Source organism: Rhinopithecus roxellana, chromosome 17 (genome assembly GCF_007565055.1).
Source record: "Rhinopithecus roxellana isolate Shanxi Qingling chromosome 17, ASM756505v1, whole genome shotgun sequence".
Lineage (NCBI taxonomy): Eukaryota > Metazoa > Chordata > Mammalia > Primates > Cercopithecidae > Rhinopithecus > Rhinopithecus roxellana.
Window position 1 is genome coordinate 89,666,909 of NC_044565.1, and position 22,854 is coordinate 89,689,762.

The 22,854-nt window shown below is 48.1% G+C and overlaps 1 protein-coding gene across 1 annotated transcript in view; it reads left to right on the forward strand.

Moving 5' to 3' along the window:
• Positions 1–22,854, forward strand: part of GREB1 (growth regulating estrogen receptor binding 1) — an 84,989-nt gene that overhangs the window by 48,643 nt on the left and 13,492 nt on the right. The window contains 9 exon segments of the mRNA XM_030921299.1: positions 5,653–5,992; positions 7,480–7,595; positions 9,767–9,966; positions 11,299–11,388; positions 12,927–13,426; positions 13,428–13,511; positions 13,513–13,560; positions 15,520–15,622; positions 21,187–21,345. Of these exon segments, the coding sequence (XP_030777159.1) occupies positions 5,653–5,992; positions 7,480–7,595; positions 9,767–9,966; positions 11,299–11,388; positions 12,927–13,426; positions 13,428–13,511; positions 13,513–13,560; positions 15,520–15,622; positions 21,187–21,345 (1,640 nt within the window).

The window sequence follows — 22,854 nt, forward strand, 5'->3', positions numbered from 1 at the left end:
CATTTAGGTTGTTTTTGAGTTTTGGCTGTTACAGATAAAGGTGCTATGAATATTCATGTACAAAGCTTTGTACAGACATATCCCTTCACTTCCCCTGGGTAAACACCTACTTGTGAAATGGCTGGGTTACTTGATAGGTGTATGTTTAACTTTGTAACAAGCTGCCAAATTGTTTTCCAAAGCATAGCTGTCCCTTGGTATACATGGAGGGTTAATTCCAGAACTGTCCCCCACATACCAAAATCCATGCATACTCAAGTCCCATGGTCAGCCCTCTGGAACCCACACGTAAACAAAAGTCAGCTTTCCATGTCCATGTTTTTAAAACCAAAAAAATACTGTATTTTTGATTTGCATTTGGTTTAAAATCCATATACAAGTGGACCCTTGCAGTTCAAACCCATGTTATTCAAGGGTCAACTGTGGTTCATTTTACATTCCCATCAGAATTTCAGTTGCTTTACATCTTTGTCAGCACTTGGTATGGTCCGTATTTTAAATTTTATTCTTTCTAATAGGTATGAAGTTGTAGCTTGTAATTTTAATTTTAATTTCTCCAGTGACTAATGATGTTGAACATCTTTTCCTATGTTTATCTGCCATTTGTGTATCATCTTTGGTGAAGTGTCTGTTGATAAGTTGACTCCTTTATTATTTTCAAATGACCCAAAGAATATTATTTATAGCTCTATAATCTCTTCTGATATTAATATAATTATTCTAGTTTTCTTTTGACTAGTGTTACCATAGATTATAATTTTTTATCCTTTTACTTTGAGCATGTTTCTCTTTTTGTGTTTAAACTTGGTTTCTTGTAGGCAGCTTATAGTTGAGTCTTTTTTATCAAATGTGACAATCTCTGCCTTTTAATTGATTGCTATTTGATTTTAGTTTCATTATTATTATTATTATTATTATTATTATTTGAGACGGAGTCTCACTCTGTCTTCAGGCTGGAGTGCAGTGGCACGATCTTAGCTCACTGCAACCTCCGCCTCTCAGATTCAAGCGATTCTCCTGCCTCAGCCTCCTGAGTAGCTGGGATTACAGGCACGCACCATCATGCCCAGCTAATTTTTGTATTTTTAGTACAGACAGGGTTTTAAATGTTGGCCAGGATGGTCTCGATCTCCTGATCTCGTGATCCGCCCACCTCGGCCTCCCAAAGTGCTGGAATTACAGATGTGAGACATCATGCCCGGCCTATTATCATTTTTTAAAGAAAGAATCTTTTAGGGCTGTTGCCCAGGCTGAAGTGTGGTGGCATGATCATAGTTCATTGTAACCTCAAACTCCTGGGCTCAAGCCATCCCCCCCATCTCAGCCTTCCAAATAGCTGGGACTACAGGTGCATGCCACCATGCCTGGCCAATTTTTGAAAATTTTTCTTGCTCTATTGCCAAGGTCTTGAACTCCTTGCCTCAAGTGATTTGTCTGCCTTGGCCTCCCAAAGTGCTGGAATATTTTAGTTTCTATTGCTGTGTTTTCAAGTTTATGAGTCTTATTTTCTGTGTTATCTAATCTGCTGCCAATTTCATCCAGTATATGTGTGTGTGTGTGTGTGTGTGTGTGTGTATGTATTTATCTTACAAAAGCACAGTTTTATAACAAGATTCCTAAGAGAAAAAAGACAATTTCAGGTGTCACATGCATTGATGTACATACACATTGATGATACATAGTTATTGTGTTTATTAATCAGGACTCTTTGTTGCAAGTAACAGAAACTCAACTTGAACTCTTTTAAGAAAAAGAGAGGGATGTACTGACTCATAAAATAATAGGAAAGGTTGAACAAATAAACCATAGAACAGCAGAGATACCTAACAACTTAAGTATTCAAACACTGCCAAGACTGTGTTGTTTTCTCTTTGGTATCTGTACGATGGTTGTATTGTATCTCACTGCACAATGTCTTCCTCTGTGCACTGAAAAACATTACCACTGCTTGATGCTGAGCCTCACGGTCTCCAGATTCCAGGGGAGGACTTATTCTTTGTTATAGTTTGAAAAATTCCAAGAGAAGACTGGCTTAGCCTGAGTTGGGTTTCCATACCTGAACAAGTCTATTGTGGCTGGCAGGGCAAGGTCACGTACAAAGATCATAGCTCCCATGAGAATTCAGGGTCTAGTTTATTTTCTATCTACAACATTGAAGATTTCATCTCTAGAATTTAATTTGTGATTTTTACATCTCTACTCAACAAGTTCAGTCTTTGCTGTAGATTTTTAGCCATACAGAATATAGTTACAATAACTGTTTTAATTTTGCTATCAGTAAATTCTGTCATCTGTGTCATTCCTGGGTCAGTTTCTATTAATCAATTTGTTGCCCCCCACTATATTATTGAAGGGGGCCAGCCCCTCCACACCTGTGGGTATTTCTCATCAGGTGGGATGAGAGACTGAGAAAAGAAGTAAGACACAGAGACAAAGTATAGAGAAAGAACAGTAGACCCAGGGAACCGGCACTCAGCATATGGAGGACCTGCACCAGCACCAGTCTCTGAGTTCCCTAAGTATTTATTAATTACTATTTTCACTATCTCAGCAAGAGGAATGTGGTAGGAGAGCAGGTAGATACTGGGGAGAAGGTCAGCAAGAAAACGTGAGCAAAGGAATCTGTGTCACAAATAAGTTCAAGGGAAGGTACTATACCTGGATGTGCACGTAGGCCAGATTTATGCTTCTCTCCACACAAACATCTCCGTGGAGTAAAGAATAACAAAGCGGCATTGCTGCCAACATGCCTCGCCTCCCGCCACAGGGCGGTTTTTCTCCTATCTCAGAAAGGAACAAATGTACAATTGGGTTTTATACCGAGACATTCTGTTCCCGGGGCAGGCAGGAGACAGAGGCCTTCCTCTTATCTCAACTGCAGGAGGCTTTCCTCTTTTACTAGTCCTCCTCAGCACAGACCCTTCATGGGTGTCGGACTGGGGGATGGTCAGGTCTTTCCCATCCCACGAGGCCATATTTCAGACTATCACATGGGGAGAAACCTTGGACGATACCCGGCTTTCCAGGGCAGAGCTCCCTGCGGCTTTCCGCAGTGCATTGTGCCCCTGGTTTATCGAGACTGGAGAATGGCGATGACTTTTCCCAAGCATACTGCTTGTAAGTATTTTGTTAGCAAGGCACATCCTGCGCAGCCCTAGATCCCTTAAACCTTGATTCTATACAACTCATGTTTTTGTGAGCTCAAGGTTGGGGCAAAGTTACAGATTAACAGCATCTCAGGGCAAAGCAATTGTTCAGGATACAGGTCAAAATGGAGTTTCTTACGTCTTCCTTTTCTACAGACACAATAATAGTCTGATCTCTCTTTCTTTTCCCTACAATTATGGATCATATTTGCCTTCTTATTTACATGTCTGATAACTTTTGAGAGAATGCCAGACATTGTCAATTTTACCTTGTTGGGTGCTAGATAAATTTGTATATCTATAAATACTGAGTTTTTTTTTGGGGGGGGGTGGGATACAACTAAGTTACTTGGATACAGTTTAATCTTCCAGGTCCTGGTTTTAAACTTTGTTAGGCAGGACCAGAGCAGTATTTAATGTAGGGCTAACTTTGCCGAAAGTTACTAAGACAAAATTCTTTGAGTAAGTACTCTATAATGTTTCATGACTCCGAGGTGTTCCATATTGGCTGTGGAAACAGGAGGTATTCCCAGCCCTACATGAACTTGAGACATTGTTCCCTTTAATTCTTTGGCAACCAAAGGATTCTTGTTTTGGCCTTGGGTCATTTCCTTACATATGTGCACTGCTCATGTCAGCTGAAGACTTTAGGGAGACCCTCTGCAGATCTCTCCTCTTTGGTACTTTGCCCTGTGATCTCTAGCTGCCTTGGCTTTCCTGGAATTCAATACCTCTCCTCAACTCAGGGAGACCACCGAGCTTTGGCTGGCTTCCCTTTTCCTGAATACATCCCAGAAACTGTAGGCAGAAGCTGGGGGGCTCACCTGATTTGTCTCACATCGTTAGGATCACTGTCTTTCACTGCCTGATGTTTCATGTATTGAAATGCAGTTGTTTCATTTATGTGTTCAGTTTTTCAGCTGTTTCAGATGGGAAGATAAATCTGATCCCGTTGTTCCATCTTGTCAGAAGCAGAAGTCTGTCCTTTGAGCAGAGCCCATTTTCCCTACTGCACTTTCTTTCTTCCTGGGCAGCATTAGTATTTATTTTTATTTATTTATGTTTGTTTATTTATTTATTTATTTATTTATTTATTTTGAGATGGAGTCTCGCTCTGTGGCCCAGGCCAAAGTGCAGTGGTGATCATGATCTTGGCTTGCTGCAACCTCCACCTCCCGAGTTCAAGCAATTCTCCTGCCTCAGCCTCCCAAGTAGCTGAGATTACAGGCATGTGCCACCATGCCCAACTAATTTTTGTATTTTTAGTAGAGGCAGGGTTTTATCATGTTGGCCAGGGTGGCCTCAAACTCCTGACCTCAGGCAGTCCGTTTCCTGGGCATTATTTGACCGGTGCACCAGGGGTAGGTAGAGCAGTCTGTGGGCTGCTGAGTCCCCTTCATGCCAGAGTCTGTGGACCAGTTATGCCTTCCTGAGATGGCACTTGTAATGGGAAGCTTGCCAGGCTGGCTTCCAGCTTATGTGACCTGCATAGTGGATGAGGTGCTGAAGGAAGCGTGAAGAAAAGGAGGAGAATGGTCAGGAAGCAGGAGCAGGGATATCATCGCAATGTCAGAAATGCTATCAGGTGCTGTAGGAAGGCGAGCTGGCCGCCCCGATAGAACTTACAGAGTGGCATGGCCACGGTGTGGTACTCATTTCTGTAGGTCGAGAAACTACCTTACCTTTGCTACAAAAAGCCAGAGTTAGGGGGACTCATTCCAGCTCAATCAACCCAGAAGAACATTGTGCATAAACTGGATACCACTTTATTTATTCCTGTCGAGAAACACCATCATCTACAGGGACCTGGGCTTTTCCATTGGTGCCCTGGGATCTGTTTGACTAATGGGTCAGAGCCACTCTAGGAGAGCAGGTGGTTCACACAGCCACGCCTTGTGTGGGGACACATATAGTAACCACAGTTTCTAAAGCAAAAACTGGTATTCTTGATTTGGCTGGATATGTTCTGATTTGTAATTGGTCTGTCAAATTAAAATATGTTTAGTTATATTTCTAATAATTCACTGTGATCGAAGTGAACACAGAGATGTGCCTTTAGAACTAGGGCCTCTGGTAGCTGCATTTCCATATTGATTGCTGGTGGTTCTCCTGTTTCTAGTAGGAACCTGGGGCAACTTAGCCACCTCCTCAGAGAACTGCATATTATGCTGATAGAGACAAAATAGGCATTTATATCATTTATTCATCAGCTCATTCATCGGACAGATATTTATTGAGCAGCTACTAAGTGCCAAATGCTGAAAAACATAAAACAATAACAACAAACCTATGTTTTTGTTTCCCAGCTGGAAAAAAAAGGACTGTATAATTTGGTTTCTAAAGAAGGCTTCTCATTCAGGTTCCCACAACCACCTTCTAAAGGCAGCACAACTGTGTGTAATGCAGGAATTGCCTGTGCCAGAGTGACGGATGTCTTGGGTGACTTGGCAGCAGTAGGCTGGCGGGCGCAGCCGTCACAGGCATGGTCTCTCTGTGTTCCTTGCAGGTTCCCCCGCCTGCACAGCGCGGTGATCAGGACCTTTGTTCTTGTGCAGCACTATGCGGCCGCCCTGATGGCCGTGAGCGGCCTCCCGCAGATGAAGAACTACACGTCGGTGGAGACGCTGGAGATCACGCAGAACCTCCTCAACTCCCCGAAGCAGTGTCCCTGTGGCCACGGGCTCATGGTCCTGCTGCGGGTGCCCTGTTCGCCCCTGGCAGCCGTGGCCTATGAGCGGCTGGCCCACGTGCGGGCCCGGCTGGCGCTGGAGGAGCACTTCGAGATCATCCTGGGCAGTCCCAGCTCAGGCGTCACCGTGGGGAAGCACTTCGTAAAGCAGCTCAGGGTAGGTTCTGTGCACGGGGAGGGGCAGAGGGCCTGGGGGTACCTGGGAGAGCTGAGAGGCCCACCAGAGGCAGGAAGTGGCACAAACCCCACAGCGTGGCCAGCGTGGCTTGTCTAGACCCAGCCACCCCCCAGCCTCCTCTCTGTGATTCCCCACCCCTGCCTTCTGCCCCAGCAGCACCCCCATACCCCTGTAGCACTGCCTTATGACTTTAGGCCTCTGGGCAGCAGCAGCCTGCTTTCTTTTGTTCTGGGGATCCATTTCCTCTCTTCTTTGTTTAGCTGATGCTTCTTTATTTTCCCCTTTGAGACAGACAGGGTCTTACTCTGTAAGCCAGGCTGGAGTGTGGTGGTGCAATCACAGCTCACTGCAGCCTTGAGCTCCTGGGCTCCAGGGATCCTCCCACCTCAGGCTCCTGAGTAGCTGGAACCACTGATGTGTGCCACCACACTTGGCTAATTTTTAAAATTTTTAGGAGAAACAAGGTCTCATTATGTTGCCCCGGCTAATCTCAAACTCCTGAGTTCAAGTGATCCTCCTGCCTCAGCCTCCCAAAGTGCTGGGTTCCAGGTTGAGCTGCCCTGCTTATTTTCTGCAGCGCTTAGCTTGGCGTCTTTCCTCTTTCAGGAAGCCACCCTCTCCCTCCACCATGCCCAGGGCAGTGCCATGTTCCCTGCCTGTCATCCAGCCCCCCTCCCGGATGGTGGGGAGTGAGGGCCATCCCCACAGAACTCAGCCCCCCAAAGCCTAGCACAGCGCCTGACCCATAGTAGGTTCTCACTCAACCCACAGGTGACAGAAAGTGCAAAAGGGTCAGGGAAAGAACAAATGAGTGGAAAACAGGAATGAAAGGGAGGACACTGTCAGGAGAGAACACAGGCAAGACATGAACAGCTGGCTGGGCGCGGTGGCTCACGCCTGTAATCCCAACACTTTAGGAGGCCGAGGTGGGCAGATCACCTGAGGTCAGGAGTTTGAGATAAGCCTGGCCAACGTGGAGAAACCCTGTCTCTACTAAAAATACAACAATTAGCCAGATGAGGTGGCATGCGCCTGTAGTCCCAGCTACTCGGGAGGCTGAGGCAGGAGAATCACTTGATCCCTGGAGGTGGAGGTTGCAGTGAGCTGACATTGCACCACTGCACTCCAACCTGGGTGACTGAGCGAGACTCTGCCTCAATTTAAAAAAAAAAAAAAAAAAAAAAAGACGTAAGGAGCAGCTGACAACACAGATGTTCTTTCACGCAGCTAGTCAGCTGACAGAGATGTCTTGAACACCCTCTGGCTGACTAGTCTACATGTTCTAGACGACTGAAAATTCCCATCTTTCATGGTGTACTTATTTGCAGTCTAAAGAAATTTCCTTTTGGTTAGAAGATGTAGTTCAAGGAGTTTAAATTGGTGTGGGAGGCCATCAGGGTTCCTCTGAGCTGGGCTGGTTAGGAAGGGAGGTGTCTGTGGCTTTATTTCCTTTTCGTTATCTGCAGATGTGGCAGAAAATCGAGGATGTGGAGTGGAGACCCCAGACTTACTTGGAGCTGGAGGGTCTGCCTTGCATCCTGATCTTCAGTGGGATGGACCCACACGGGGAGTCCTTGCCGAGGTGAGTGGAGGGGTTATGCCCCTGGGGGTCTCTGAGGAGCTGGCTGCCTGGGCCCCCTCAGGGAGCATGTCAGGGGGACTGCCATGCCCTGACGGCAGGCAGCACCACTCGCATTCACAGGCACCGTGGGTGGGACCTTCATCGTGGCTTTCCCAGCAGGGGCCTGAGTGCGTCTGAGGCCGGTGCCCCTTTTCCTGATTCTCAGAAAGGCACTGTTTGGGCTCGTGGTGATGGCTGTGGCCAGGCTCTGCGAGTGGAGGCCCTACAGCTGGAGTCAGGATTGAAAGCCTCCTGAGTTCAGTTTCCCCCCATGGGGCGCTCTGTGTGCGTTGGGGATGGCAGTTCTGCTTGGGACAGTAAGGCATCCTCTCCAGGACTTGTGGCCACAGTTCCTGTTGGTACCTAGGCTGCCGCAATGCCTGGGCCCTCCTGGCTTAGGAGGTGTTCTGGGAGTGGGGGCAACTGACGCTGCTTGGGAAGAGCTGATTCTTTCAGCACAGAGTGGACTGTCTCGAAGGTGTGTCCCTCCGAAGCCATCACAGCCTGGAAAGTCTCAGCCACACATCCACTCGATGTCCCCTGGGGGAAGGTCTCTAGGCCACCACACAGACATGCAGACACTCAGGTCACTGGGCCTCCTGTAAGGCGGTTTCTTGGATTGGTGGTGACAGATTGGGTTTTAGAGACTTCATACCCATGGAGAAGAGCAGACGGCCGGCCACAGATAGTAAAAGCCGACATCAGTGGAGTTCCTGTATGTTCTGGGCACTGTCCTAGATTCTTCTTTTATGTTTTATTTCATTTTACTCTCACCTTAACCCTGGGGGAGAGGTGCTATTTCAGTAGTCCCATTTTACAGATGAGGAAACTGAGGCCTACTGAGATTAAGCCAGTCTGGCTGGCAGTGGGCCTGACTTCTTCCCCCAGGACCACCCCACACTTCAGCAAACAGCCCTCTGCATGCTGCGTACTCATGGGCCAGGGGAAGGGGGGGCTCCAGAACATTTGACCTTGGTTGTTGCTATTTCACATGGATTAATTCTTTTCTTCTTCAACTCCTTAAGGACTGAGACAATGTCTTAATCTGTTTTAAATTTTAGCAAGCATTTGCTGAGTACCAGGTACCTTCTGTAACCTTCTTTACACCAGGCACCTTCTGGTACCTTCTTTGTACCAGGCGTCATGATAGACTTTTCCTATAAAACTTACTCCTTGCTGCGGTAGTGTCACCATCCTGTTTTATGGTTGAGTCAATGAACGATCATTTGCCTGAGGCCACAGTGAGCGGTAGGTTTCAGAGCCCCATTGGAACCCTCACGTACCCGCTCTAAGCCCTTTGCCTTGGTTGTGTTTCTGCTGCGCGAGTCTGAGCATGGGGTTGGCCTTTCCCCTCCTGCTCACAGCATTGCCTGTTGGTGTCCGTCTTGATTGTCATCGTATTTCTAGCATCTAGTACCCTGGCATGTGTTCGCTTGGATTGAATAATTAAATACCCACGGATTACATTTAATCTTTATCACAGTGCACTTAGATGTTTTTTATTTTTATTTTTATTTTTTTGAGATGGAGTCTCACTCTGTTGCCCAGGCTGGAGTGCAGTGGCACGATCTCCATTCCGCTGCAGCCTCCGCCTCCTGGGTTCAAGTGATTCTCCTGCCTCAGCCTCCTGAGTCGCTGGGATTACAGGCACCCGCCTCCACAACCGGCTAATTTTTGTGTTTTTAGTAGAGATGGGGTTTTGCCATGTTGGTTAGGATGGTCTCGAACTCCTGACCTCAAGTGATCGGCCCGCCTTGGCCTCCCAAAGTGCTGGGATTATAGGCGTGAGCCAGCGCGCCCGGCCAGATGGTTATTAATATTTATTCCCGTCTTTCAGATGAAAAAATCAAAGCCTCATAGCAGAGCTCAGGTTCAAGCCCCTTTTTTATCTGGCCCAAAAGTTAATGCAGCACAGGGCTAAATGCATAGTGGGTGTCCCCAAAGATTTACTATTATACTGAATTTGTTGCTGCAAGCTCCCAGTAACACTGTTGGCTTTTCCACTTGTACGAGTCCCTGGGTCCTCACCAGGAAGGTGGGGTGTGGTCCTGATCAGTGCTGCCTGCAGCAGTGGGAACAGCGCCCCACTTGTGGAAGGCGCTAAACAGACACTCTCTTCTGTGTCTTGCTAGGTCTTTGAGGTACTGCGACCTGCGATTGATAAACTCGTCCTGCTTGGTGAGAACAGCCTTGGAGCAGGAGCTGGGCCTGGCTGCCTACTTTGTGAGCAACGAGGTTCCCTTGGAGAAGGGGGCTAGGAACGAGGCCGTGGAAAGTGATGCAGAGAAGCTGAGCAGCACAGACAACGAGGATGAGGAGCTGGGGACAGAAGGTGAGGGGTGGCTGCCCTCAGCCTAGGTGTCCATGTCTGCACGTCCTTCTTGGCTTCTGAGCTTTGAGGCTGCCTGTGCTTATGGAGACTGCCGTCTCCAGTTCAGCAGGGTCCTGGGGCCTGTCTGCTGGACAGCAGCTCTGGATGAGAGGTTTCCAGTGTTGGATGAAATGGCAGAGCTCTCATTGAATTCAGATTTTGCTTGTTTTCTCCCCATCTCTTTTGGTGGTGTGAGAAAATGGGAATCCCTGTAAAGATTCTTCCTAGTTCTAGAATTCTTAAAGAGTAGGAAGAAAAATTAAGATTTCTTAGAGTTCAAGTTGAAAATTTCTTAGAGTTCCTCGTTCCACTCACTGGTGGGATTCTGACCTGGTGTGATTTGCTTGCTTATTTCCTCTGTGCATCAACCCAACAGCATGCTGTCCATTTTTAAGATTTATGAAAACAGGCTCATTTGCAGACTCTTCAAATCTGATGCCATCTTGTTAATGGGACACATAAATGTTAACATCACAAGGCATTGACTGTAGTCAACAATGTGATGAGAAATATGTAGACAATCATACAAAAACTAGAAAGCATTTATGGAGTGTGTAGAGTGGAAGGAGGTGGGTGTGGGCACTAGACTGGGTCTGTGGTCTCCCTCCTCTGTCTTGACTATGGGACCTCTGCTAGCCTCAGCTTGCTGGTCTGTAAAATGCAGATGGAAAGACCTGCCTGCTTGTAGCCATCTTTTTGAAGCACGGCAGGGACTCTGATTTAATTCTTTCACTTGTGGGTATCTGCTGCACATCTCCATGCTCCCTGGCGTCTCAGGACTCCGTTTCTTTAGTTTCACCATCTGCTCCTCTCTACCCACAGCCCCACTGCACTGTGCACTGGCCCGCATTAAACTTGCAGTGGCTGGGCTGTGCTCTGCCCTCCTGGCCTCTGCGCTGCACGGCTGCCCTTCCTGCTGCTTGTTTTCCTTTCTCTGCTTTACCTGGAAAGCCCTGTGGCCCTTCAGGACGAAGGCCAGCTGCACCCTCTTCCAGCAGATGCCCTGCTTTTCCCCCAGGCTCCCCGACCCCTCTCTTTTTGCATCTCCTCCACCAGCTTGCAGCTGTGCCTCATGGGCAGGGGCCTTCGCTGCACCCAGAGTGCCTCCCTGCACCGCAGCCCGTTCCTGTCTCCTCAGTGCCCTATCCATGGTGGGGGCCTGGAAGATGGCAGTGAATGAGTGAATGGCTGGGAGAGGTGATCATGGGAACATACTTTACACACTGCGAAGTGCTGGGCAAATGTCGGGGATGGGTATTTCGGTGCATTCGCAGCCTGTGTGTTTTGAAACAGGCTCCACCTTGGAGAAGAGAAGCCCCATGAAAAGGGAGAGGTCCCACTCCCACGACTCCGCATCCTCGTCCCTCTCCTCCAAGGCGTCCGGTGAGTCTTCCCACGTGGGAAGGACCAGATCAGCGAACTGGTTTTTGAGGTTTCAGAGAATGAAAAGAAACATATATAGGGCTATTTGCTGATCCTTTATTTTCCATCAGAACTGGAAAGATAAGGAAATCTTTGAAGCACTGGACTCTCTAGAGAGTAAATGTTCTGGTGAACTTGGGATCGGAGAACTTGAAGGCTGAGCAAGACTGTAGGGTTCCGCTGCCCCTGTCCTCAGGTGAAGACCATGGACGCTGCCCCTCACTGTGGCTGGGGCCTCAGACTGAGTCCTGGCCATGTTAGGGGCGGGTCCCCGGCTGTTCTCCCTGCTGCTGTTAGTTTGGGAAAACCCTGTACCCTGTGGGGAGAGCAGCTGAGCACAAGGAGAGAAACAGACACGGAGACTTCACTGGGGGAAGAGCAACAAAAGGCAATACAAGCTCATGAGCCCTCCTTGTAGCCAGAGCCACAGGAGGTGGGCGGTGCCAACCACAGGCTTTACACGGTCTCTGCCCTAAGGGGTCCGTCTGTCTCCGAGAGCAGTCAGGACCACGAACATGACAGAGTGTCCCCTATCTTCCCGCCAAAAGCATTATGAGGGCCTCCTTGCTATCTGGATCAGCCCTGAAGGATAAATGAGATGTAGACCTGACCTCAAGGAACGAACTCATCGTTCTCATAAAAGACGTGTTATTTTGCAGTCGTTTTTTGCAACATTTTCACTTCACATATGAGGAAGTACTTTTGTCCCAAGGCAGAGGGCAGGTTTCAGGGTAGGTGAGGTTACCACAGGTTTGAGAGAGCAGCTGACCCCCAACCAGGCCTTGCAGAAGATGTTATAAATGGAGGAAGCCTTAAGGGCTGAGAGCCTCAGGGGAGAGACGCACAGGGCCTGGGTGCAGGGACAGGTGCGCTGGCCGCAGGCCCCCATTGTGGGAGGCAGGGAGGCACCTAGCTGTGGCTGGGGGAACGGCTGAGAGTCGCTGCTGTTTGATCTGGGATGGGGAAAGGTCAGAGGTCAGAGCCCACCAGGAGACTGGCTGGGGGCATCTTCTTTTTCCCTCATCTCCTGCGCCTGTGCTCCCAGACACCCCCGATGGAGTCAGCACTGAGCCTCTTCACCCTCAGCCCAGAGCTCGGAGACCGAAAGAAGCCCTGCCTCATAGGCTGGAGCTCAGTCAGAACAGCCAGCGCCGCAACCACTGGGTCTGTTTGCCTGAAACAGTACAGGAGGCCTGGGGCAGAAACAGGAGCCACCGGCAAGCTCTGGGACAGCTCACTCCTGGGACGAGTCGCCCCTGAGATGGGCCACTCCTGGGACAGCTCACTCCTGGGACGAGTCGCCCCTGAGATGAGCCACTCCTGGGACAGCTCACTCCTGGGACGAGTCGCCCCTGAGATGGGCCACTCCTGGGACAGCTCACTCCTGGGACGAGTCGCCCCTGAGATGGGCCACTCCTGGGATAGCTCACTCCTGGAATGGGTCACTCCTGGGACAGTTACCTTCTAGGATGTCCCTGACCAGGTTCATCTCTCCTCAGGTTCAGCGCTTGGTGGTGAGTCCTCGGCTCAGCCCACAGGGCTTCCCCAGGGAGAGCATGCCAGGTCGCCCCAGCCCTGTGGCCCCACAGAGGAGGGCAGAGCCCCTGGTGAGAAACAGAGGCCCCGGGCAAGTCAGGGGCCACCGTCGGCCATCAGCAGGCACAGTCCTGGGCTGACACCCCAGCCTGACTACAGCCTCAAGACCAGCCAGAGGAGCGTCCAGGTGTCGGTCACCTCGTCGTGCTCCCAGCTGTCCTCCTCCTCGGGCTCGTCCTCCTCATCCGTGGCGCCCGCTGCCGGCACGTGGGTCCTGCAGGCCTCCCAGTGCTCCCTGACCAAGGCCTGTCGCCAGCCACCCGTCGTCTTCTTGCCCAAGCTCGTGTACGACATGGTTGTGTCCACTGACAGCAGCGGTCTGCCCAAGGCTGCCTCCCTCCTGCCCTCCCCCTCAGTCATGTGGGCCAGCTCTTTCCGCCCCCTGCTCAGCAAGACCATGACAGTCCACCGAGCAGTCCCTCTACTACCGGCAGTGGACGGTGCCCCGGCCCAGCCACATGGACTATGGCAACCGGGCCGAGGGCCGCAGTGGACGGCTTCCACCCCCGCAGGCTGCTGCTCAGTGGCCCCCCTCAGGTGGGTGTTGCTCGCTGCCCCAGCACAGCCCCGGACTGTGGAGGGCAGGCATGGGGGTGACCGCACCCATGTCTTCGCTTTTCACACTTCCCATGATGGAATCTTTTCCAACGGCCTGGAGTAGACCAGAGGGAGGAGGGCGGGACTCATCTGCCACTCAGGGCTGGTGGCTTCCGTTCCTTCCTGTGTGATGCTGGGGGTGGACGGGAGACCTCTCTGGGTGTATCAGACTACGGTTCCTCACCCCACGTCATCTCACTCGGCCACTGCGCATGTTCTCTAACAAATAGAAACAAAACTCTGGGTTCTCCACTGGAAGGTTTCGGTGAACCATGGATGGAGAACTGGGGGTTCTGTTTCCCAGTCGCAGCCTGGTGTTTCCTTAATAGCAAAAGTCCATTTCACCTCTCAATGGCAGAATCTCCTGGGTGTGAGGATGTGGGGAGGAGGAGGCTGGGGACTGAGGTCTGCTCTTTAGAACGGAGCTGGGCTTTGGGGTTGGAATGCGGTTCAGTATCCATTTGTGTCTTAAACTTGTACAACGAACAATATTACTTTTTCTGATTTAAAAAGGAGAAAAGAAAATGTTTCTTACCAAGGAGTCTCCCTTCTTCCACACCCTCACACTATTGGGTATTATCAATTTAAAATTGTTGTCTCTTTGATAGGTGAAAAATAATACATTACAGTTTTACTAGTAAGATTGACATATTCTTGTATTTTTACTGGTCATTGGGACTTCTTTTTCAGTGATTTTCTGGTTTTTCTTATTTGTTTCTCCTTTAGGCCATTTGACATTTCTTGTTGATTTGTAGAAGTGCTTTACATATTACAGATTTTTGTCCTTTGCCTATCGTCTGTATTGCAGATGTTTTCTCTGAAGCTTCCCTGTGGTTCAGTGTCATATTTTCCTCTGTAAAGTTAGTTATTTCCATTCATTGGCATTTGCTGAGTTGTAGCATGAACCAGGCGTTGGGCTCGGTGCTTGGAAAGCACGTCCCTGGAATGGCTCTTTTATTTATTATTATTATTGTTATTTATTATTGTTATTTTTCAGACGGAGTCTCGCTCTGTCGCCAGGCTTGAGTGCAGTGGCGCGATCTCGGCTCCCTGCAGCCTCTGCCTCCCGGGTTCAAGCGATTCTCCTGCCTCAGCCTTCTGAGTAGCTGGGACTATAGGCGGATGCCATCACGCCCGGCTAATTTTTGTATTTTTAGTAGAGACGGGGTTTCACCAAGTTGGCCGGGATAGCCTCGATCTCTTGACCTCGTGATCCACCTGCCTCGGCCTCCCAAAGTGCTGGGATTACAGGCATGAGCCACCATGCTTGTAGTGACTCTTTATACAGGGGTACAGGGAGGGTACTGGGCCAGACCATGGGTACTTCTCAATCAGTAATAACCAAAATGAACTAAGATTAATAGGAGGTATGCTACCCTGAAGCTTGGCTGGGGAAGCAGCGAACTCTATGTTACAGGAAGCAGGAGAAGGAAGAAGAAAGTCATTCTTTTCCTGGGTTTAGAAGGAGAAATACAAGAAGCACTTTTTAAAAAATGTCTTATACAATGAATTTTGCTGTCTTGTACAGACATATGGATTAAGACAAGCAATTCACAAGATTCATAAGACATTATGTTTCATAGTATCCTATTTTTTGGAAGCAGCTTTCTTTGGCTTATGATAAAGTTCTATTTCTAACAGCTGAAAAATGCAGCTGGTTAAAATCTAGAGATGCATTTGCAAGGATATTTAAGCAGGAAGGCCTCATGCTCGTGGGAGTCCATTTGTCCACCTGCCGTGCTTGTTCCCTTCAAATATCTTTGCATCCACGGGGCTCTCATTTTAAAGACAGGATCTTCAAGTGAGGCAGATGGCAGGAGCCATGCCAGGTGTTCAGCCGGTGCCTGGCACATGGATAGTGCTTCCTCACTGGAGGTTTTAACTCCCATACCTTTACAGATCGGGAAGACAGGCGCCTACCTGCAGTTTCTCAGTGTCCTGTCCAGGATGCTTGTTCGGCTCACAGAAGTGGATGTCTATGACGAGGAGGAGATCAATATCAGTGAGTTATCTGTTTGGGGATACGTGGGCTTGGAACCACCTGCATCACTTTCTCAAGTGACTTTAATTTTATGTTTCACTTTCTAGATGGAATTCTCAGATTCATGATCAGACTCATCCCAAGGACCTTATAGGGGGTGCTATTTATCTTGTAGTCATTTTTCTCAGTATCAGGCCTTTGCTGTAGGGATACAGTTATGATTAGTAGATACTTTTTTTTTTTTTTTTTTTTTTGAGAAGGAGTCTCACTCTGTCACCCAGGCTGGAGTGCAGTGGCCAGAACTCAGCTCACTGCAAACTCCGCCTCCCGGGTTTACGCCATTCTCCTGCCTCAGCCTCCTGAGTAGCTGGGACTACAGGCGCCCGCCAACTCGCCCGGCTAGTTTTTTGTATTTTTTTAGTAGAGACGGGGTTTCACCGTGTTAGCCAGGATGGTCTCGATCTCCTGACCTCGTGATCCGCCCGCCTCGGCCTCCCAAAGTGCTGGGATTACAGGCTTGAGCCACCGCGCCCGGCCTTGGTTTTTTTTTTTGAGACAGAGTCTTGCTCTGTCGCCCGGGCTGGAGTGCAGTGGCCAGATCTCAGCTCACTGCAAGCTCCGCCTCCTGGGTTTACGCCATTCTCCTGCCTCAGCCTCCAGAGTAGCTGGGACTACAGGTGCCCGCTTGCCCGGCTAGTTTTTTTGTATTTTTTTTTTAGTAGAGACGGGGTTTCACCGTGTTAGCCAAGATGGTCTTGATCTCCTGACCTCGTGATCCGCCTGTCTCGGCCTCCCAAAGTGCTGGGATTACAGGCTTGAGCCACCGCGCCCGGCCAGTAGATGACTGTTTACTGAGTACCTTCTGCATGTGGAGCGATGAACTCGATACTTTGCATAAGTTACCATGTTAATTTCCTAGGCCCAGCGTGAGGTAGATGTTCCATTCTCCTCATAAATCACATGCCTGGGAGCCCAGCTGAGTAGTGGCAGGGCTGGATGGAATTAGATTTGACTGCTGCCTCTGCAAAGCAGACTTACCCCTCAGGGGAGGTTTCCTGCTCAGGCAGCTGAGCAGGGAGGTCAGTGTCTTGGGGCACAGTAGAAATACGTGAAATGTGGGGAAAATCCTGTTCTCGTTTCCAGAAGAGTTTACCCTGATTAAGATCACTTCTTGGCCTGGCGTGGTGGCTCACGCCTATAATCCCAGCACTTTGGGAGGCGGAGGCGGGCAGATCATGAGGTCAGGAGATCGAGACCATCCTGGCTAACATGGTGAAACCCCATCTCTACTAAAAATACAAAAAAAGTAGCCAGGCGTGGTGGTGGGCAGCTGTAGTCCCAGCTACTTGGGAGGCTGAGACAGGAGAATGGCGTGAACCTGGGAGGCGGAGGTTGCACTGAGCCGAGATCGCGCCACTGCACTCCAGCCTGGGCAACAGAGCGAGACTCCATCTCAAAAAAAAAAAAAAAAAAAATGATCAACTTCTTTTTGAGCTCATGTAAAATAACCTCCCCTGTTTCCTCCTCATCCCTCCTCCCAGGGGCTCATAAACTTGGTCTGGTCAATGAGTCTGCTGCGCTGGGAGAGCGAGCTTGTCAGACAGTCCTGTCTGTGTTGCGGAGAGCTTGCCAGCCAGCTGCACCAGTGCTGAGGGGCACTTGGTGGGGTGCTGTCAACTGTGCTTCAGTTTTGATTTGGAGAAAATCTGCAGCCAAGGAAACTCGTTCAGCCCTCGGCCTTGCCTCCCAGGAAAGGAGAGACTCTTCAGCCTGGCTCTGAGCTTTCTAAGGTTTCCCCACGGTTTGGAACCACATTTCAGATGAAGTCTGCAGCCCTGCTGAATTGGTCTCCTTTCTTTCTTGGACATACCAGTGATAAAGACAGAATTTGAACCCAGTTTGTTCAATGATACAGCCCATTCTTTAAATCTTATCTCTTTCGTTGAATAGGGATAATTTCTGTTTTATAGGGTTTTATAGGGATTAAATGTGACACACACAGAGCACCAAGACCTTTTTTTTTTTAAGACAGAGTCTAGCTCTGTTGTCCGGGCTGGAGTGCAGTGGCCCCATCTCGGCTCACTGTAACCTCCACCTCCCAGGTTCAAGTGATTCTCTTGTCTCAGCCTCTGGAGTAGCTGGAGTTATAGGCATGTGCCACCATGCCCGGGTAATTTTTGTATTTTCAGTATAGACAGGGTTTCACCATGTTGACCAGCCTTGTCTCGAACTCCTGACCTCAACTGATCCACCCACCTCAGCCTCCCAAAATTCTGGGATTACAGGTGTCAGCCACCATGCTTGACCAAAACCTATTAAATATTCATAGGCATTTCTCCCCTGCCTTCCTATGGACATGCACTCTGCCCATGTGTGCACTATAGTAGGACATGTATTTAATATAATCAACATGTTTTATAATTTGAGTTGGGCCAACTAGATTTTTCTACCTTTTAGCTGACAGACATTTAGTAGGCACCATAGACTACAATGATCACCATGTGAGATGAGACATGGCAAATGGAAAACTGGTTTGGACTGCAAATGTTGTTGGCATCAGAAGGGAGAAGCCCCGGGGCTGGAGCACTCCAAGAGCCTTTCTACAGGTGGAGTGACAGGAACTGAGCCATATGGGCTGGGGAGCATTTAGATAGAGGCAAGAAAGGAAGCTATGCAGGTTTTGCTGGCTTTGGCCACCAGGGTGGTCACCTGGGGAGACGGTGCTGGGGTGAAGCACAGGGCTGAGGTCCTCTGGGTCAGGACTCTGGCCGGAGTGGAAGTCAGACTTAGGACGGGAGAGCAAAGCCATTCTCACAGCAAACAGCACAAGGCTGTTCCTCTGGATGGAGATAGCTCTGAATCCACGTTCTTGCCTCATTAGAACAATCCTGAAAATGGAATATGTGTCAAGAGCCTTGCAGATACAATGGGGTTTCCCAGCAGCCCATGGACTCAATAACAATTGCACTCCAAGCATCATCCTTTGTGCACATTTAAAATGTAGTCGTGCACCACGTAATGATGTTTTGGTGAATAGACTGCATCTGTGACACTGGTCCCATGAGATTCTAAGGGAACTGAAAAATTCCTATCACCTAGTGATATCGTAGTCATTGGAATGCTGTGGCAAGAGGCATTACTCGTGTTTGTAGCGATTCTGGTGTAAATAAACCTGCACTGCCAGTACTGTCAAAAGTCTAGCACATACGATTACGTACCGTACATAGCACTTGATAATTATAAACAGCTGTTACTGGTTTATGTAGTTACCATACTTTTATGATCGTATACTCCTACTTATTAAAAAGCAGTTAACTGTAGAACAGCCTTGGGCAGGTCCTTCAGGAGAGACTGCAGAAGAAGGCATTGTTCTCATAGGAGATGACAGCTCCCTGAATGTTACTGCCCCTAAAGACCTTCTAGTGGGGCAAGGCTGGGAGTTTGAGACCAACCCGGCGAACATGGTGAAACCCCGTCTCTACTAAAAGTACAAAAATTAGCCGGATATGTTGGCATGCACCTGTAATTTCAGCTACTCTGAAGCCTGAGGCAGGAAAGTCGCTTGAACCTGGGAGGTGGAGATTGCAGTGAGCCGAGATGGTGCCACTGTACTCCAGCCTGGGTGACATAGCGAGACTCTGTCTCAAGAAAAATGACAACAATAAAAAGCAAATAAAAGTAGAAAAATTGAAATATTAAGCTCATAGAATGAGGATATCAAGAAAGAAGACATTTTTGATCAGTTGTACAATGTATTTGTTTTAAGCTAAGTGTTATTACAAAAGAGTCAAAGAGTTAAAAAGGTTATAAAGTAAAAAAGTTATCAAAACCACCATGAAATATCATCTCACACCAGTTAGAACGGCGATCATTAAAAAATCAGGGAACAACAGGTGCTGGAGAGGATGTGGAAAAATAGGAACACTTTTACACTGTTGGTGGGACTGTAAACTAGTTCAACCATTGTAGAAAACAGTGTGGCGATTCCTCAAGGATCTAGAACTAGAAATATCTTTTGACCCAGCCATCTCATTGCTGGGTATATACCCAAAGGAGTATAAATCATGCTGCTATAAAGACACATGCACACGTACGTTTATTGCGGCACTATTCACAATAGCAAAGACTTGGAATCAACCCAAATGTCCATCAGTGACAGACTGGATTAAGAAAATGTGGCACATATACACCATGGAATACTATGCAGCCATAAAAAGGATGAGTTCGTGTCCTTTGTAGGAACATGGATGCAGCTGGAAACCATCATGTTCTCACTCATAGGTAGAAATTGAACAATGAGATCACTTGGACACAGGAAGGGGAACATCACACACTGGGGCCTATTGTGGGGAGGGGTGAGGGGGGAGGGATAGCATTAGGAGATATAATGTAAATGATGAGTTAATGGGTGCAGCACACCAACATGGCACATGTATACATATGTAAGAAACCTGCATGTGTGCACATGTACCCTAGAACTTAAAGTATAATCATAAAAAAAAAAGTTATAGTAAGCTAAGGTTAACTTATTATTGAAGAAAGAAAAATATCGTTTACAAATCGAGTGTATCCTAAGAGGAGAGTGTAAAGTCTCCAGTAATGCACGGCCATGTCCAGGCCTTCACATTTGCTCACTGCTTACTCACTGACTCACCCGGAACAACTGCCAGTCCTGCAAGCCCCGTGCATGATGGGTGCCCGGTATAGCGCACCGTTTTACATTTTTTATACCATATTTCCCCCATGTCTTTCCTATGTTAAATACACAAATTCTTTTTTTTCTTTTTTCTTTTGAGATGGAGTTTTGCTCTTGTCACCCAGGCTGGAGTGCAACGGCGAGATCTGGGCTCACTGCAACCTCTGCCTCCTGGGTTCAAGTGATTCTCCTGCCTCAGCCTCCCGAGTAGCTGGAATTAACAGACACCCACCACAATGCCTGGCTGATTTTTGTATTTTTAGTAAATACGGGGTTTCACCATGTTGGCCAAACTGGTCTCAAACTCCTGACCCTAGGTGACCCACCTGCCTCGACCTCCCAAAGTGCTGGGATTACAGGCATGAGCCACCACGCCTGGCCAAGATACACAAATGCTTCACATTGTGTTACAATTACCTGCAGTATTTAGTGCAATAACGTGCTATATAGCAAGCTTGTCCCACCCACGGGCTGCATGTGGCCCAGGAGAGCTTTGAATGCAGTTCAACACACATTTGTGAACTTTCTGAAAACATTATGAGATTTCTTTTCGCAATTTTTTTTTTTTTTAAACTCAACAGCTATCATTGGTGTTAGTGTATTTTATGTGTGGCCCAAGACAATTCTTCCAATGTGGCCCAGGGAATCCAAAAGATTGGACACCCATGCTCACAGGTTTGTAGCCAAAGACCAGTAGGCTACACCACATATCCTAGTGTGTAGCAGGCTGTGCCATGTAGGTGTGTAAGTGCACTCTAGGATGTTAGCACAGTGACAGAATCGTCTGATGTCGCATTTCTCAGAACACATTCTGTGTTGTTCAGCGACGCATGACTAAATCGTTTTCACTTCCTATTTTGTCACATCTATGTTTCTACCAATCTTGTAGACCTCAGAGAAGAATCTGACTGGCATTGTCTCCAGCTTAGCGACCCCTGGCCAGACCTGGAGCTGTTCAAGAAGTTGCCCTTTGACTACATCATTCATGACCCGAAGTATGAAGATGCCAGCCTGATCTGTTCACACTATCAGAGTATAAAGAGTGAAGGTCAGACTTTGAATCTCTTGTTTCACCTTCCAAAGTGCATGGGCACGGCCTCTTGAAGGGACGAGCTGGATTTTGTTAGGCATAAAATCAGGTGGTGATGAATTAACCTGCCATACCTAGTACAGAACTGAGGTCACCATCTCCCTGTATGAGGAAGGGAGGAATGGAAACCAGTGAGTTGAAGAGTGTTGCTCAGGAAGTGCTAAGTGACGATGACGACACCCTTACTGATTTGTCACCATTGGAATATTCTGAAGACTCGCTAATATAAGATAAAAGATGTGTATGTTTACCTACTAATTTGGAATCGTCAAAACGGGTACACGTGTTCACCTCTCCTCCCCCGATGTCTTGATTTTTCCCTCCCCCTTAGGTATCCCCGACATCCATGGTGTGCTGACGCTGCAGTGTACCGGGGCCAGCGCGATTATAAACTTAGATTAGAAAGGTTTGGTAAATGCCATGAGAAAGGAAATGACTGTATTAGTCTGTTTCACGCTGCTGCTGATAAAGACATACCCAAGACTGGGTAATTTATAAAGAAAAAGAGAGTTAATGGACTCACAGTTCCACGTGGCTGGGGAGGCTTCACAATCATGGTGGAAAGCGAAAGGCATGTCTTACATAGCAGCAGGCAAGAGAGAATGAGAGCCCAGCAAAAGGGGAAACCCCTTATAAAACCATCGCATCTCGTGAGACTTATTCAGTACCATGAGAACAGTATTAGGGAAACTGCTCCCATGATTCAGTTATCTCCCATCAGGTCCCTCCCACAACATGTAAGAATTATGGGAACTACAATTCAAGATAGATTTGGGTGGGGACACAGACAAACCATATCAGTGACCTACCAGACTCCATTTTAAACCAACAACTTTATCGTTTTTGCTATCAAAATAGATCCCTTGCACCAAGGATCCTTCTTGTAGGCCAGTCTCTAATGAAGGCAGAGTGTTAAAATCTTAATCGGCCAGGTCATTTGAAAAACAAGCCGGGGCCAGGTGTGGTGGCTCACGCCTGTAATCTCAGCACTTTGGGAGGCTGAGGTGGACGGATCACCTGAGGTCAGGAGTTCGAGACCAGCCTGGCCAACATGGCAAAACCCCATCTCTACAAAAAATGGCAAAACTTAGCCAGGTGTGGTGGCATGCACCTGTAATCCCAGCTACTCAGGAGGCTGAGGCAGGAGAATCACTTGAACCTGCAAGGCAGAGGTTGCAGTGAGCTGAGATCATGCCACTGTACTCCAGCCTGAGTAACAGAGCAAGACCTTGTCTCCAAAAACCAAACAAAAAAAGAAAAACAAGGGGCAGTTCATCTGCATTCAGTGCTGGCATGTTAAGTTGGCAATCGATTTAAATTGTGTAGTGGATCTTTACATAGGTGCTGATGAAATGTTTTTAGTCTACAGTAAGACATGATATGGACAGTGCCTTAATTAGTTTATTCCACTGACACTTTTGTGGTCCTTCATTGTCTCCTTTGACCAGCTATCACATCAGGGCCCAG